General features: G+C 38.3%; 1 protein-coding gene across 7 annotated transcripts in view; it reads right to left on the bottom strand.

Moving 5' to 3' along the window:
• Positions 1–17,633, bottom strand: part of ABLIM2 (actin binding LIM protein family member 2) — a 101,452-nt gene that overhangs the window by 26,539 nt on the left and 57,280 nt on the right. For 4 of the 7 annotated variants that reach the window (XM_066317216.1, XM_066317215.1, XM_066317219.1 and 1 more), the window contains exons 9-11: positions 17,088–17,165; positions 12,351–12,497; positions 7,720–7,840 (exon numbers count right to left, since the gene is read on the bottom strand). In XM_066317216.1, coding sequence (XP_066173313.1) covers positions 7,720–7,840; positions 12,351–12,497; positions 17,088–17,165 — 346 coding nt within the window. Of the gene's footprint in view, positions 1–347; positions 450–5,894; positions 5,994–7,719; positions 7,841–12,350; positions 12,498–17,087; positions 17,166–17,633 lie in introns of all 7 variants that reach the window. The other 3 variants (XM_066317213.1, XM_066317212.1, XM_066317214.1) reach the window with 2 other exon arrangements.

The following is a 17,633-nucleotide window of genomic DNA, read 5'->3' as shown; positions in this document are numbered from 1 at the left end:
TAGGACATTAGAATCGTTAAGACTGAAAAAGACCTCTAAGATCATCTAGTTCAGCCACTAACCCAGCACTGCTGTTACTTTGTACTCTTGGTAACATTTTTTCTTCTGTGCCTTCTGTAAAGCAATTTTTTTACCATATAGGTACAGGAGCACACAGCTCGCTTTTATTTTTGAGATGAAGTTTAATAACAGATATTCACTCAGTTGACATTTTCTCTTTCTGCACTTTGAAATCCACAAATCAATGCCAAAAAAAAAAAAAAAAAAAAAAAAAAAAAAGTTACATTCAGAATAGAATAAACAGGTGCCAGAAATCGAAGATCAAAAGCTAAGCAGTTAATGCCTACCTGGAATATGGAAATGCCTAGGAGCCTGCTGATAGACAGAAGGTGAAGATTTGCTGTCAGAGTACATGGATAAGCTTGGAGTGCTCCGACCACTTTCACTGCCTCCAAGGGGAAGAGCAAAGAAAGCAGATAAAAGAAAAATGGAAAGCAGAGTATTTCAAGCATAAAAGCTTGTTTAGAATGACTTGTTAATCCAACGATTTTAAATATATGTTTTTGTAAAACCCATTATTTTTCAGCATAGTATACTGGCTCAGACTCCAAACACCTCATCAAAAGTTACTATCTGACAGACATCAGATTAAGATGCCCTACTTTGAAGTGAAAATTTCTCTTTTAATGATGCTTTAAAAAAGAAAATCAAAGGATAAGAACGTCCAGAATCTTGCAATGTGTTTTGCATAGCCTTAACTGAATAATCTACTGATCAAGCGTTTTAAAGTTTAATGCTATGGCTCGCAGCCTGCCCCTCAAACTAGTAATACATAATTCAGTATTGTTTAAATTATCTCAAAGCAGGACTAGACCAAAATATAAACATTATGGTTAAGTCAAAAAATCCTGCGTATATCAATGACAAAAAAAAGATGTTGAAATTCGGCTTTCAATTGCAAACTTTTCCCACAGGTAACATGCCACAGCATTTTTATGCAAACAAGGTTGGATTATCAAGTCATGGATCTATAATGCCATAGTCACTTCATCAGATTTTAAGATATACATAGGATTTCTCCATATTCATTTTTCTACTTGTTTTGTCAAATTCTTATTAGGTGCCATTCATCCCCTCTTGGCTTATTTCCCTGAAGCACGCTCTATGGCATTATAGTGCTGCTTGGCAAACAAAAAAGTAAAGCTCTACTTTTTTGGGACTTGTAAAATCCTTTTAGTTCACAGCACTGTTAAGCAACTGGAAGCAAACATGACATTTATTCTTGCATCACCTGATTGTTACATTGCTGTTATTGTTTTAGTGCAGATGAAGCACAAATTTAATGGCTAGTAATGATGAAGTTGTAGCAAGTTTCCCTGGGGTAAATAAAGTGCAGCAGCTCGGGGCATTACATCTGCAAGTGAGTTCTGCTTTCATGAAGGGGATGTTTCATAACCACAGAGCTATTGGGTTACCAGAGCTGTCAAGGCCATGCCCGTGGAGGTGGTCTCTGGTGACAAGCAGCGGGTGCATGGCCAACCCACTGTCACCAAAGCCAGCCTTGCCGTGCACCACTGAGGCCAGGGGGACAGTGCCACCGAGCTCAGCAGGAGCAGAGACAGGACAGACGAGGTCAGGACAGCGTGCTGTGTTATCTCATGACAATACACTAAGGAATCCATCCTAAAATTTGTGTCTGTAGTGTTCACAGTAGACGAAAAATTGGAACTCAAAAGCTGTTCAGCTGCGACCACTCAGTAACAGTGATTTCTTGTTGAAAAAGTGTAATCTGGGACATTGAGAGACTGTCATCCCAGCTACAGGTGCTGATAGCCTGTAGTCCTTCCAAAATGTTAAGGAAAAGTTATAGAATTAGTAAGAATCTGGTGCATCACCATGAGCCTACAGACATGTAGTCCTCAGACAAGAAACCAGACAGTTATTCAGCTTCTTGATTCCTACTTTGCTTTTGGAAGGAAAAAAGTGGGGACAGATTTTCACTCTACACTTATAAATTCCCTCTTTGTTTGCTGCTTGCTGCCCAGATTCCTGCCCACCCCTATTAAATAGAAGAAGCCTCAATGTCACTAAAATAAGGCCCCTTACACATCCGAAATTCTTAAAATTTTTGTAATGTCCTTCACTCAAATAAGATACTGTTATTGGAGTTTTCTAATTTAAACAGAAAATGAAAGTTCTCAAGCAATTTTCACAGTGTATTAATTCCTCATTTACTTAAAGATTAGCATATTATTAAAATGTATATTCATATATGATCTGCATGAATAATCACTTCACTGAGCAGTGACCCAAGATGCTGGTATTTCACACACACAGAAAGTCATTCTTCAGTGATAGAGGTAGAATGTCAGCAAGGAATCAGAAGGAAGCATCAATTAAGAGGAATTAACTTGTAGGAACACAAGATATAAGTGCAAGTACCAGGGGACAGGGAATCTAAAAATTGCTCAGTGCAAGGGTCATCTGTGTGGAGCAGTTTGCAAAGCCATCACTTCTAACTTGCTGAACATGGAAGAATTAAGGATGAAATGCTGGAAAAGGTTTTTCTTGGATCCCACTCATACAAACTGATGCACATTTGAACTTTAATTCTGCCATTGATTTGGACAAACATGTGAGTAGTTGTATTTCACAATTTGCATATAAAAATGAGTGTTTAATAATAAAGCAAGCTGAAGACCCATGTAGAAAGTTAATGAGTAGGAACTACAGACAGCTGCATAAGCTAGGCTATAATTTAAATCTCTAAAATAAAACTTTGCCAATAAACTCTCTCTTTCAAAGTTTGCCTAGTATAGACTGAAGAAGAACTTCAAATAAACTCTCAGAGAAAAGACAACTACCAGAGAGAGCAATTTTTCAAACTTTTGGGGTTGCCTTCTGCCATAAGCAGCCACAGGCTGTGATCTTCTCTATTGATCAGTGAAGAGCAAAAAACCAGAATCCTGAACTCTTCCCTGGATGTTATTTAACTTGGAAAGAATCTGGGAAAGCTTACTTTAAACTTGAGTGTAAACCACAAAAACTTCCTTGTGTCTTCTGGTTGCTGACAGGGCAGGCTGTACTTTTAACCCTGTGTATGCAGAGCCAACTGACCAGGGCTCAGACCAGGCTCCCTTTTCAAGGGACTGTCAGGAAAAGTATAATATTGCTTATATCTCCTACTTTGTCAGCTTTTATGTGTGGATGGGAAATTTTATAATAAGTTATAGTAAGAACTGTCTAAGTTCAGAACAGATGAACAAACAGCTCATGATGCCACTGGTTTAATGAGGGAGCTGTCCAAGCCTACTCAAAAAACTGGACCCTTTTAATATCTCTGCCCGTGGCATATTAAATTAGAAAAAGTTTTTTAACGTTTGATGACTAATTCTTCTCGAGTTTTCAAAGTCAAAAAAAAAAAAAAAAAAAAAAAAGAGCAGAGCTTTGGAAGCTATGCTCCTGCACTAGAAAGGCAAGACAATTTCCACCATGTTTTAAGCAAACAGTATTTCAGCAGGGCTCAGCACACTCAAAGACTCCATCACCTCAAGAGGAACTGCTACACCAAGCATAAGTACTTGGAATATCACACCTATGTCTTGCAAGGGCATAAACTGTGAAGCCTTCTTGAAGTGAGGTTGTCACAGGCATTATTTTGAAGACAAAAATCCTTAAAAAAGCACAACCAAATAATTTGTCTTCATGATGAATAACAGCTCATCCCATTACACTTCATGCGAGCTAGACTGCAGAACGCTGATGGAAGAACAGGAACTTAGTAATCATATTTGTCACTGGAAAAAATTATGAACCCTGTCATTCTCAGGAAGAATATGAGGTGACCTCAGTAAAATCAAAAGGAAGATTTTGTTTGTCCTAATTTCCCTAGGGTAGTAATGTATCTGTCTACTCAAAGCATAAAGAAATCTCTTCTACGACATATGTGGAGTGCTGGTTATAAAAAGATTACTTCTAGTATAGTAAAGCAGTGTATTATTTTTTGATCTTACATTTTATTTTTTTTTTTAATAAGCAGAATTTCACTTACTTAAAACTGAAGCGGCAACATTAAGGTTGGTCTGAACACAAACCAACTATTGCTACAACCCCACTCTTCCCACACTAACCACTTTGAAGAAAAAAAAAAAAAAAAACAGAGCACACCCACACCATCAAAAGGCTCCTTAAGATTAGGAAAAAACCACATTCTGGAACTCTGAATTCAGAGACCTTGAAGAGGAAGCAAATCTTCTGACTCATTTTGGACAGAGACATTAACTCAGTGTAAACCAGTGAATAATCTATTCAGCCTTGGCAGGGCTCAAGATTACCTACTTAAGGAAATTATAAAAAGGTTCGCCTGCCTCACAGGAACACTGTGAGGCACTGTAAGGTACTGTCTGCAAAATATTTTAGCTCCTTGACAAAAAAGGGCTGTAGAATTGCAAAGTATTATAATTTTGATCATATTACTAATAATTATTTGGGCTGAAGGAGGTCCCACTTGGTGATTCCTTCATCCAAATAGCAGCACTTAATAATTGCTGCTGCTCTGAGAAACAGCAGGTAGCACTGAGCAGGAACTCATTTGCACAGGAGTGCTGCCAAGCAGCTGCCAACGGGACTTTGATAAAGAGCTTTCCATACACTGAAATCATGTGCTGCAGCACACCAAAGAAGCTTCTCTTACTCAGTACATCAGGGTGGTAATACCATCCAAAATGAGAGGACAGATTAGAAAAAACCAGTTTGAGCAGTGCCTCAGAGAATACCAGGGATTGTGCCATTCAACAGGGATGTGTGGGAGGCTGACTGCTTCTAGTCATGGAAAGGAGCTTTGCAGGAAGCCTCTAAACCAGCTAATCTCATCAGCTCTTTCCTCCAAAATTTTCTCTCAAGGATCATATTTGGATGTCTCAAGCTTGATTCCGTTTCCTGCTCATCCCAGTGAAATTCAGCTGACTTTGGCCAGCATCAGGGCTCAATGAAGAAGCACTAGTTACTATTATTCCAAAGGCAGTCCGTACCTGCTATTTGCTTAAATGTGCAAGTCTGGCTCCTGGAGAGGGTCATTCTCTTTTCTCTACTGGTTACAACCTCAAGAACAGTGATACTTTATATCAGAGAGTATCTGAGAGTCAAGGAACAGGTGTTGAAAGTGTTTGCCATTCCCTTGGCCTCGCAATTCATACTGTTACTAGAGAAGACAGACTCAGGGGAAGACAAATTTGGTATAAATGCCTCCTCTCTCAGACATTTAACCAAATGACTGAAAAAAAGCCTTTGCTTCCAAGGTTCCTGGCATTCCTCACCACTGCCTCATCCACAACATGGTGTTCTCTACAAGTTAATACCCACTTCAAAAAAAAAAAAAAAAAATGGAAAGGAGAATAAAGATTCAGTTACTGTTTCATAAGATATGGCACAGATTAACTGATGGTCAGTGCAGCTGCACTGATGTAACCAGCCATCATAATTTTTGGCAATGCTACAAAAAATACGAAGAATATCTAAATGTAGGTTGGAAGGTCAGATCATCCTACACTGTATCAGATGTTTAAGCTTATTGTACTATTTAGCATCACCACAAAGGGTAAAGGTATTTTAGAACTAACATACTTTTAAATATTTCCCTTCCTCAGTTTCATTGTAAAATCCAATTCCTCCCCTCTACTCCTCTGAAAGACACTGAACACTCACTGAAAAAGCAAAAATAAAACACCCTATACCCACTCAGTTTGTAAAACTTACACAGTACATCAAGGAAGCACTTGCACAAAATTAAGACAAATTTTATCCAAGTGGAAGCCATGCTTGCACAGACATAAAAGTGAAACACAGCTGAATAAATCTACATTATCACAGCACGGTTTGGCATTCTTGTACCTTACCTTTGAAGAAAGGGATGTAATGATGTCTGAATGTAGATGTAAGGCTTGGGTGTTGGGGCAGGGAGATGCAGCTACTGGTACCAAGACTGTGAGTACCAGCTGGGGGCAACAGAGAGTAAGTGAAAATAAACTATTTAGTTCACTTACTGAAAGCCACAAATTACAATGCCATCCTTTTTTTTTTCAGGAACATTTTCCTCCTGATGCTTAGAAAACATACAGTTTACATTTAAGTCTTCATCTTCCTCTGGTTACTGCTAAAAACATGCCAGTGGCCAGGCTATGGGGTCGGCCAAGGGACAGGGGCTTTCTGCAGACAGAAAGGGCATCACCCCAAATGCTGTAATGCATCAGAAAATATTCCAGAAAAGGCACCACAAAAAGCATGGCTGTACTCAGGGGAAAACCTGCGTATTAAAAAGCTGCAAGAGGGAATGAGAAATGCTCATAATGGATCTAATGAAATGAAATGGGAAGAGCCTTGTCTCTGCAGAGAAGTGTGCCAGAGAACTGTGCAGGTCCAGTTCTCACTGTCTGTGCTGCACACTGGTAGGATTTACAACGCACCAGGGCACTCCAGTGCACAGCTAATTTAACTAATTGAAGAAACATCCTGAAGTTACTTGAGCTCTGAAAGTTAGAGATGTGATTAAATACCTTGAAAAATATTCTCAAATCATCTCTGCTTTGCTGCAATAATGTCCTGATAACACAGTTTGGAGGACTAGTGGCAATTATTAAAAATGGTGTTTATGAAGATTATCTTCTAAATTTTAAAGCATTAGAATTTATTTGGAATTCCTTTTGTCTTTCCTCTTTGCTTTACAATTGGGCTACTAAGATTAGGCATGACAGCTACAAGACCTTCAGCAGAGATTAATGGCACTCTAATAGATTTTTTTATACTCCACCTCATTTCCATTTTGTGAAAGACTTTATGCAGTCCAAATACTCAATTCCTGCAAAAATTGTTTCTGTTACCTCTCAAATCTTCATTTCCCCATCAAAGATTAAGAATTTGCAAATTTACAAACTAGTTTAGAATTATTATGTAATTAAATTTAATTTCCCCAATGAAATTAAAAGACAACAACAGAAAAATAATATAAATGCCCTGTGTTCTTCACCTGAATGATGGAGTAGAGAAAAAATTAACTTAATTTTGATCAATTTCACTGATTATTTCTGAGAATAAAACCTTTTACAGAGCCCAAATATGAATGGGGTTTCTTAAAGCATTCTCATGCAAAGGTCAAAAGGAGATGGACCCTTCTGTCTGTGTGATGAGAGCACCAACACAGCTGCTACTACAGCCCAAAGCTGCAAAAAACACTCCATAAGTTTCTCAACTAAAGCAACTTGGCCTTCAAAATGAAGCCATCAGAATCAGTCATTCCTCCAGCTCTTGCATTGTGGAGAGGGGACACGAACCCTGTGGTACAGGAATGTAACACAAAGTCACCCAACCGTTGTCTTGGCTTTGTGTGCATTCACTGCTACTGTGCCACACCTTGGAAGAGCTGTGGATTGAGTGTGTACATTCAGGCAGCATGAGACCAGGATTACGTCACTTAAGCTCTCCTATCTCGTGTCTACATAAAATCAATTTTTCTTAAATGCCTAGTTTTGTTTTCTTGGAAGCAGGTTCCTGAAGCACTTGTTTCCTTTCTCCCCATGGAATAAATTCACTTTTCACTGTAAATAAATTACTGCAATGAACTGCTATTCCACCTTAAACCCCTGCATGCTGGAGTCAATTCCACTTAAAACATAACACAAAGTAATGGAAAAATCTAGCAAATAATTAAGGCTGCTTTTTGATTACCTGGTCTGCTGTAATGCTGAGGAGAATGGGAGGTGGGAGTGTACCGACCATAGCCCAGGGAGCCAGCAGAGCTAGGACTTGATGTCCTGTACTGCTTGAAAGATCTGTCATCTTGGTCACCCTTCAAGGAAGAGAGGAAAGACATGTTATTAGAGAAGTGACTTCTTGAACAGGCAGAATATGCCATCTCACGTGTTTCTGTGCTGTGTGGATGGGAGTTGATGCTGTCCCAAGATTCCATGCAATCCTAATGAAACAAGTGGCTTTCAGCACCTCCACCTGTGGTGGGACTGAAAGAGCCCTGCCAAGCACCAGAGATAAGTCACGTTGCCAGGAAAGTCAGCACAGACATAAATCAAATTACAATTTAATTTGAAAAGAACTGTGAAAGTGCTGTTTCAGGACAGCATAATTTCCTGAACAAATAAAAGTGGGTGGAAGATGAGCTCAGGTCACCATGACAGTATTATGGGCACTTTGTATCCATATGAATAGATGCATAATGGTTACAGACAACACAAAAATCAGCATTTGCTGGTTTCACTACATCATGAAATTGACTGTGTATAAATTGCCCAGTGTGCCACACTGTAACACGGTCACTACCCTAAGAAACCCAATATTAACACGTGTAGCATTAGCACTAATACTGCACCATTGTGCAGAGCCAGTCATATAACCCAATTCCCACTAAACCCTTGGCTTCAACCTCTTAAAACCATGCACACACAACCCAAGGCTCTGATTTTCAACAGCAAGTTAAACTGCAACTGCAACTTGTAAGTAGGGTCTCCTTAACAGTAAAAGCACTACTGAGTGAAATAGATGGGGTAGTGACTTAGTATAGACTAGCTATAAAAGAAAATTCAAATTTCCCCCTTTTTAGGACATGAAAGAATTGGCTTGAGTTAACCTCATATTAAAACAAATCAATGTAACCTGCAGATGCTCTTTATGGAAAGTCATACTCAAAAAAATGCTTCCCCTCTCCTATTCCAGTAGAAAAGCATGAAGATATCCTATACTGTATCAACTACTAGTCACTTATCATGAATATTGGGGTGCCTTTAGGGATCTGTTTGATTCCTACTGGATCATTCAGCATTTAAACAAATGTTTAAACATCCTACTTATCCCTACCATCATCTCCCAAATTCTTATCAAAACAACTTAATTATGTCCATACATTCATCTTCAGATGAATTTGGCTTCTCTGGGACTACCCTTGACTCTACAGAGATGTACAATATTCCACATCATCAGGTTTTTCCTTCAACATCACCCCAGACCTACCAGCTGCATTTTCAAAAGTGGAAAATCAGTTTAGTATAGTGAGCATCAGCTTTATTCCTTTAATATCAAGTTCAGAAGTAATTATACAAAGAACTAAGAACAACTGATGCCTTCCCAAGCGTGCAGTGTTCTGTAGGCATTCTGCCACCAACTCTTCTACGTCCAGCTTGAGATGTTTCCTCCCCAACATACCTACATTGTGTAATACATTGTGTAATACCCACTCTAACTTTTGTGAAGAGAATTACAAGCAGTATTGCAACGGCTCTACAAAGTCTTGGAATGATATATAAATACCATCTGAGTGTCAGCTAATGGTCTGTGATGTGTCCAATTGAATGACATAGCGGAACTCTCCTCTAACAAAAATCCCTGCAACAAAACTGGTGACAAGTTTGCAGATGATGATGACGCCTGAGCACCTGATCACAGACTCCTTAAAAAGAGACAGCAAGCACAGAAAAGCTGGATAACATGGGAGTATACACAAATCATGGCAGTCCCAACCTCCACAGCAATATCACTTTTGGAACTTAATATTGGCTGTTTGGTAACTGAATTTAAAGGATATTACTATAATCTCCCAAAACCATCAAGTTTTCGTATTGTTTCAGACCTTACCTTTGTGTACCTTGTGTCTCTGCAAGGAACAGTCAACCTAGTTCATGTAACCAAATATTACACAAAACATGCTTTTATTTTTAAGTTATCAAATAAATTACATCTCTGCTGGTTAACCTCTCTTGTTAACCAGTTATTAAAGTGATTTATAGTCCTTAATTCTCCACGATTACCAAAATTTTGCAGTACATAAATTTGGGATAATGGAGAAATTAGACAGACCCATGATACGTAATTGAGTAACTATCTGGGAAAATACATGAAATGCTTTCACAGCTTCCAAACTGATGTTTCTTGAAACAATGACTAGCTTAATTAATGCACATCAAAATACACAGACCTAGAAGTTCAGGTATGTGCAAATGATTTAAAAGTAGGTGTACACAAATAGTATAAGTAGTTTAACTATTTGTGGAATAAAAAAAATGAGAAGAAAAAAAGAAATCTGTGCTGAGCATTAATTCAAATCAGCTCACATGGGCAGCTTTAAATGTGAACATAAATCATATTTCCCAATATAATTTATTTAGTGGAGCTTGAAGAAGTGACCACCATACAACCTTTATTTTGGAAAGCAGAAACATGAATGACAGTGGAGACTGATGCATACAGATGACAATCCAGAAGCAGAGCACGCATTGAACACAAGTAACACTCTGAAAATCATAAATTATAAACCCCATGCACTGTAGAGGCAAGGGGCAAACCCCACATTTCAGACACTGCTGGTTATCATTATGACCAGTTTATGCATCACAAAATGGGTGAGAATAGGAGAACAAAGGCATTGGGGATTACCTCAGTAGGTGTTGGAGAGAGCAACTGAGGTGACTGCAAACAGCAACACACAACAAATTAGTGATACAAATTCATGCATGATGTTACTCATGAGAAGAACTACTCCTAAAATATCACTATCCATGTATAACACATGATATAGTTAGGAAAAACACCTGTCAATTAAGTTAGACCAATTTTTCTTATTCTCTGTTTTTAATGAAGTACATAAAGACTAATACATAAATAATTTCATATTAGTCTTTTAGTGATTTTTCTACTAAAAATTCCTGGAGTCTGATGAGGCCAGTCCTGTACCACAGAGAAAGGGCAACAGGGAACTCCCAGCTAAAGCAACTGCCTGAAACTACACACATGCCCTAACTCTAAATCTGCATTGAAGGACCTCCAAAATCAGGACTAGAACTGACCATTTTAAGGGAAAGAAAAACATCCGCACTGTTTATTTTCAATTAAACACCATGTAATTTGACAATCTGCAGCTCATTTTCCTTTCCAAATCAAACACTATGTTTGGTAAGTTGAGCAAATTGACTGAAAGTATTGAAGCTGCAGGTAAGAAGCCAGGATGCTGAAATTTGGGAGACAGGATTTTTTTTCCCCCCTACTAATATCAAGGATAATAAATATTTGGAGCACCAGGAAATATGCCTGTTGGACTGCAAACACAGTCCATGTTTGGTCTGTGCACCTCTGCCAAGCCTGGATGTCACCAGGCACTTGAGGAGGGCCACAACCACCATTGGCACCAACAAATTTTGACATAGGAAGGAAGTGATTATGCTCCACAGGTTCAGGGTGAGGCAGCAGCTTTCGATGTTGTGAAATCAGAAACCTGAATACCATTTAAACCCTTTACCAAATACAGTTTAACTGTTTCTGAATACCTCACAATGGAGCGACCATGGTTCAGCACTGTGCAGAGACAGCTTGGAAGAAGGTCTGCAAAACCCAACATAAGCACTCTACTTCACCTGACAGTGGTACTGAGACCTTAGTGGTACTGATTAAGTGTAAAAAGTGCAAGTGATAGCATGATTAGGGCTATTATAAACATCATGACTATTAATTATAGCATTTATTTCTGCCCATTCACTTACACCTGGAGAGAACAAAGTAGACTTCCATGCTAGACTGTATGTATGTTGCTCATATCTAGCACATTGTAAAGGTTTAATTTGTAAAAATGTAGCTAAAGTTATAAAAGCAATCAGAAAGTCAAATGAAATGTAGGTATGTTCAGAGAAGAAAAGCTAACTTGCATGACAGGAGTTATATACAAGTATGTTCCACAAAGCCCAGAATTAGTATTAGTTATTAGTATGTTAGTATTATGTTAAATTAGATTTCATTAGCACAAAATGAATCATATTAGCTCTGCATATGAAAAGGCTGAAGTGCATGCATGACATGAGGATGAAGTCAAGTAAGGGACAGTTGAAAAAAGTTTGTACACAGGAAAGTGATACCATTGTTGTGTTACCAAAATAACATGGTACACTTTGATAAAAAAACAAAACAAAACAAAACAAAAACATGAAAGACATTTGGCTTTGCTTCTCATTTTTGCATTATAATTAGCAATGGCTCCTGTTTCCTACCACATCCAGAACTACTCCCATGGAAAAATATTTTAATTACATGTCATCTCTGTAAAAAATGATCACAGAAAGCAATGTTTTAATTTCTACAAACTAAAAAATGAAATGAGCAGAAATGAACATCTTGGGTTTGGTTGTTCTTTTTTTTTTTTGGAAGGCATTGTGAATGAATGGATGACATGACTCAATTAACTACAGCTATGAAAGTTACATTTTAAAAAAAAAAATTATGCACATGTTAATAGTTTTTGGCAAGATGTTCAGTGATGCACATAAAACCTGAAACTCATAGTAAAAATAATACCCATGTTTCAGTACCTCCCCGTAACTATGCCTGTCATCTGAAGAGTAACTGATATATGGAGAATAGGAGATCATATCTGGGCGGTCAATGTTATAGATGGCTTTATTTTTAGGAAGAGCAGCCAAGTCCCTGTAGTCAAGAATTTCATCTCCAAGCTTTGCCTAAGAAAAGGAGGAAAGAAAGCAGTGAGAATAAGAAAGAATATGAGCAGGATGCAATCAGACAAGGAAAGATAAATGTAGGTAGAAAAGTCATAATCATAATAAACCACTTTTTGTGTTTGTGACCATTTAAATCTCTTGTATTTACTACACAATGCTAAATATTGGTGCTGTTTCCTTTTATATACTGTTGCTTTCTACCTTGTCACTGACATTTGACTAACAGGAGTAGCATGGCATCATTCCAATTCCTGGTTATATCCCACTTACTCCTGCATGCACAAACAGATACAGGGGACAGCCACTGTAGTCTTTTTCAGGCAAAACACACTGAATTTTGAAGTGGTTTCGGTGTGCAGAATTCCCCTGCTGTAAGCAGTGGTGCATAATCAAATACGTATTTTCAGCATATACTCTCCAGATGCTGAAAAGCATTACTCAGCTCTATGATCTTTTCCATTCAGTTGTGGCCCACAGCTTCACCTCCTTTCCTGACTATGTCTAAACAGCCCTTAATTATGGGTCACAAACCAGCAGATGATGGATTTGCACCACGGTGGAAGATCACAGATACCACTCAAGTAAAGTTCAAATCCTCTCATGAGACTCACACAAACAGCAGAGGGTCTGTGCTGGTCCCTGTTCTCCTCCTACTACACATATTCCAAAAGCATGTAACTTATTATCAAGCTGCCACTCTTGCACAGATTATCCTTAGGATAATGACACCAAAATTGCATCCAGCACATACTATGTTGCAGATATGATGACAAGTTGGCCACACTGAGAGTGGAGAAATGGACAGCACAATTGTCTCATTCCCACTTCAGGTTTCACAGAACGATAAGCTCTTTGTTGGCAACAAAAAGATGAGTGAAGCTTGTTATGCTCTGAAAATCTCAGTATGATCAGCTATAAAACTGTGATAATATTTTCCACATGCAAAAGTACAAAACTATCCAGCATTTATGTGTGTAGTAATTCTGTTTTCCTTAGTACGAGCTAGGAAAAGTTCAATAGATTTTCCAGGGGAGTTTTCTATCAGTTTAAGAACCCAGGAAAAAATTACAACTTTCAGTTATCCCTTTTTCTAAAACAATGCATGAATTTGTGCAAACATAAACTACATGAAAGGAAGGAAGATTACTCTTAAATAAGAAAGTAGAACCAAGCTGCCATAACCTCCACATACTCCCATCCTCAAAACTAATGAAAAAATGTGTTTTAACCAAGTCTATAATTCTTCAGCAATCTACAGATCTCACTTTCTTTGCAGCACCTTTAAGAAGCTGAAGAGCTGTGAAATAGAGCCTTAATGAAACTAAGACCCTCCCTGCTGAGAAACCAGTGGAGAGCTCTAATGCAGAGACAGGTAATGCAAAGGTAAAGATTCTGTCTGTCCCATCTGTCCCAGAAATACTTGGGCAGCATTATACCTACAAGGAAGGCCAAAGAGGCTGTGATTTCACTTAAGGTATCCAGGCTTTTGGCTACTATTCTAGTGAATCCAAAGTAGTTCAGAATTGGGAATATTTAAATGTGTGTGAATTACAGTCACTTTGGCTCTCCATCCCAATGCGCAACTTCCTGTTAAACTTCAGATCTGTCAGAGGAGTAAAGCTTATCTTGTTACGTAATTCCTTTCAGTTTGGATATAACAATGTGGACAAATTTGGATGAAGAAACACCTTAGGGATACAGCTGCTTTCTAAACACTCAATTCTCCAAACATTGAGTCTACATACACTATATTTTTATTCTATTTGTTTCACCTACATTCAATTATGTGAATGGAGTTCAAATCTGCTCAGGAAAGCTCAAATTACAGCTGAGAGGCTTCAAGCCATTTCTTCAGTAATGTGGAATATTGGATTCTGGTAAAACCATGCTCTAAGTATAGAGTATCTATTTCATTTGGAATATGTAATTTTACAAGAGTGTAATTGTGAATATGGTCTGCATAAAAATACAGTGTGATTTCTATTTCTTGTATGAGAGCACACACAACACAGCTATGTAAACTAGGGTAAGCCTTCCAGTTGGATATATTAGGTTGGAACACCTAATTCTGTCTCAATAAAATTAAGCAAAGTATAAAGCAGGTCTTTTATTTAAACCTTATTTAATGGCATCACTTAGAAATCAACAAATTTTTAATTAGAGACTCTGAGGGGTTGCCAGCACTAGGGCAAATTTCGGTCTGGATATAACAAAGTCATCCCTATGGGTCATGAAAAGACGCCCATTACCTTCAAAAGGCCTGTGCCCTCTCTCAGTGCAAGAAAACGCCAAAGTCTGTTATCAGTAGATGAAGAAGAAGTTTTATGGCTGTAGTAAACCATCTGTATGAAGCACATTCACGTTTATGTAAAAAACCCCTTTTCTTCACCTTTCCCATTGTGCCCACGCCCATGCCTGCCCTGCGATGGCGTGGTGTCCACAGTGATGTTCAGCACTGTCTGACTCAGTGGCTTTGGAAGCACCATGATCTCTCAGTTCCTGAGACTGAACTGTTTTATATAAACTCTTTTGTCCATGAAATACTTCACAGAGCTCGCCAGCTGGTAAGGTATGGTTTTACTACGGGTTTTAATGATCTGAATCCCTGCTACTGCTGCAAGCTGCTGCCCTGTGTGCACTATCCCACCCCTGTTCTGCCTTCTACATAGGCATTACAAGTCATGTAAGACAGCTTTGGCTTTTATTTTTTTTTTTTTTTGCCTCTTTGGTTGTCTGGAGGTTTTTCCTGGGTTATTGTTTAGCTCAGTCTGGCCTCAAATTTGACTGCATATCTCTGTCTACACACTGGTATTAGCAGCAAAGAGGAGATGGGAAGACATGGCCAGAGGGGGACATGGCCACGTGTGGGTGAGACCTTCCTTTCAGTGGCAGCAAGAATTTAGGTTTGGCAAAACCAGCCACAAAAGCACTCAAGACAAATCTTGAGCATGTCTATATGTCATAACCTCCTGTAACAGAAAACACATGTAAAAACAGAGAGCCAAGGGACCGTTGTGATAACACAGAAGTCAGTAACGTGTTTTTAATTCTTTTTACTTTCGTGTTTGTGAAAGCAAAACTAGGATTTAATCAATGAATCAAAATCAAGTTTTGTCAATTAAGCAGTGAGAGATGGGACAGATAGAACAGGAATTTGTACTCCTCTAGGGAATTTATTTTTTCTGACTCATATTTGCTAGGCAACTTTATTCTTTCCCAGTCCCAACTTTATATTGCAGTAACAAACATCAGAGGTATGTGCTGATTTAATGATAGCCTTTAAAAACAGACAAACAAAAACAGAAGAGGAGAATGGAGGTTTGTCTTTGACTGTTAACAGCCGGGGAAGCATATTTAAAGTTGTAACCACAAGCATCAATAAAAACAGTACTATCCTGAAGTTAGATAAGTGTCTCTAAAAACATATAAATCTTAGCAAAATTCTCATGCTTAAAAACACAGTGAGATGGTGCATGCCTGAAAAAAAAGAGCCCATCTGGCCAAAGAAAGTGCTTACATAATAATAGGCTCCCAGCACAATGAACTGTGTTCACAATGACATTTCCTGGCTGGTAATATACTACTGGAGTTCACCAGCACTCAGAATCACTGATAAGCATTTGAAGAAGGGGCACTTGTTCCACTGCAAGTTCAATCTCACTCAGATAAAGTGCATATTGTATTCAAAATAACTTTTATCTGAGGAAAAAGAACAAGTGTGGATCCAAACCACTCTTTTGCCTGTCTCAGTGTAGTAGATAAAAGGCCTTAATATTTGCATAATAACCACTCTGGAAGTCAATTGCTTCTCCAGCAATTCTCTCACTATATGGTCCTAACTGATGAGGATGACCTGCATCCCTGAGGGATACTTGGCCAGGAGAAAGAAAAGCCCTGGAAATGCTGAAGCCCTGCAAGAGATATCTGTATGGATCATATCACATTTGCATTTTTATCTATTGCTGGTAGCCCTGAGAATTTGGCCACGAACACTACACTACAGCAATTCTGATCTTTTTGAAAAAAAAAAAAAAAAAAAGATTTTATTGAAAAAAAAAATCCTAAGATTTTAATATACTTGTTGTTTTAAATTCTCTCAATGAGCTTTCCAGAGCACCTCATAAACCACGAACACTTCAAAAGTCCTCTGAGCAAGGGAGTGGCATTTGGCAAGGCCAGAGTCCTGCAATCACACACGAGTGTTTTCATAAGCAATCAGATGCAGGCTCAAGAGCTCAATTTAAACAAATTGTGTTCAAACCTAAGCTTGTAATCTACCTGTGGGCTGTACTGTTTACTTAAACTTTTCAGAAAGAAATGTGGTATTCTGCATGCTTTGGTGTAAGCCAGCTCTAGCTGTAGTATAAATGCTACAAATACTCCACAAAAAATAGGAGGAAAATGCCAGAATTCTGTTATAGCAAATGCAGTATTCAAATATTCTAAACCTGAGAAAATAATTCCATTTTAGAGGAATCACCAACTGCAGTGGTTTGGAGACACTTACTTTCCATATAACGTGCTAAATTGTAGGAGGAAGCAGGAGGATTTCCCCATCCCACAGAACAAATTTCTCTGGGAAATACTCACATAGATCACACGGCTTGGGGAACCTGATGTACTTGAAGCAGGTACAGAAATAATACTCTCAGAGGAAGTCCTAGTTTCCTATGACAGGAGAAGTGAAATAGATAGGAAATACAGGAGAATCAAAGATAATATAACTGTTATTTCACAAAAAGCACACAAGCCATTTAATTCAATCTTTACCACTCAAAAAGGACATATTATAGAGAGCTCAAAAAATGGAGTTAAAAACAAAAGAGCACTTGCAAGCAATCAATGTAACCTTTTCAAAATTCAAGAATTGTTTTACACATGGCTTTCTTATCCCTGCTCTTCAGGAAAAAATGGCCCAGAGCATTTCTGGGGTGCCAGGACAGCCTTTGGGCACTATCAGAAACAGGTCAAGTTACAAGAGGATACAGTGGCAACATTTTTACTACAAGGTCATGGTATCAAACCATTCTAAATTATGTCTGTAACCTGTCAAACTGCCATGTCATTCACTCACAGTGAACACAACATGGAAAAGGACCTGCGGAATGATCATTTAAGACAGACGGTCTAATTAAA

The sequence above is a fragment of the Sylvia atricapilla genome, chromosome 4 (assembly GCF_009819655.1).
Source record: "Sylvia atricapilla isolate bSylAtr1 chromosome 4, bSylAtr1.pri, whole genome shotgun sequence".
NCBI classification, from domain to species: Eukaryota; Metazoa; Chordata; class Aves; order Passeriformes; family Sylviidae; genus Sylvia; species Sylvia atricapilla.
This window is presented reverse-complemented; position numbering and strand designations above follow the sequence as displayed.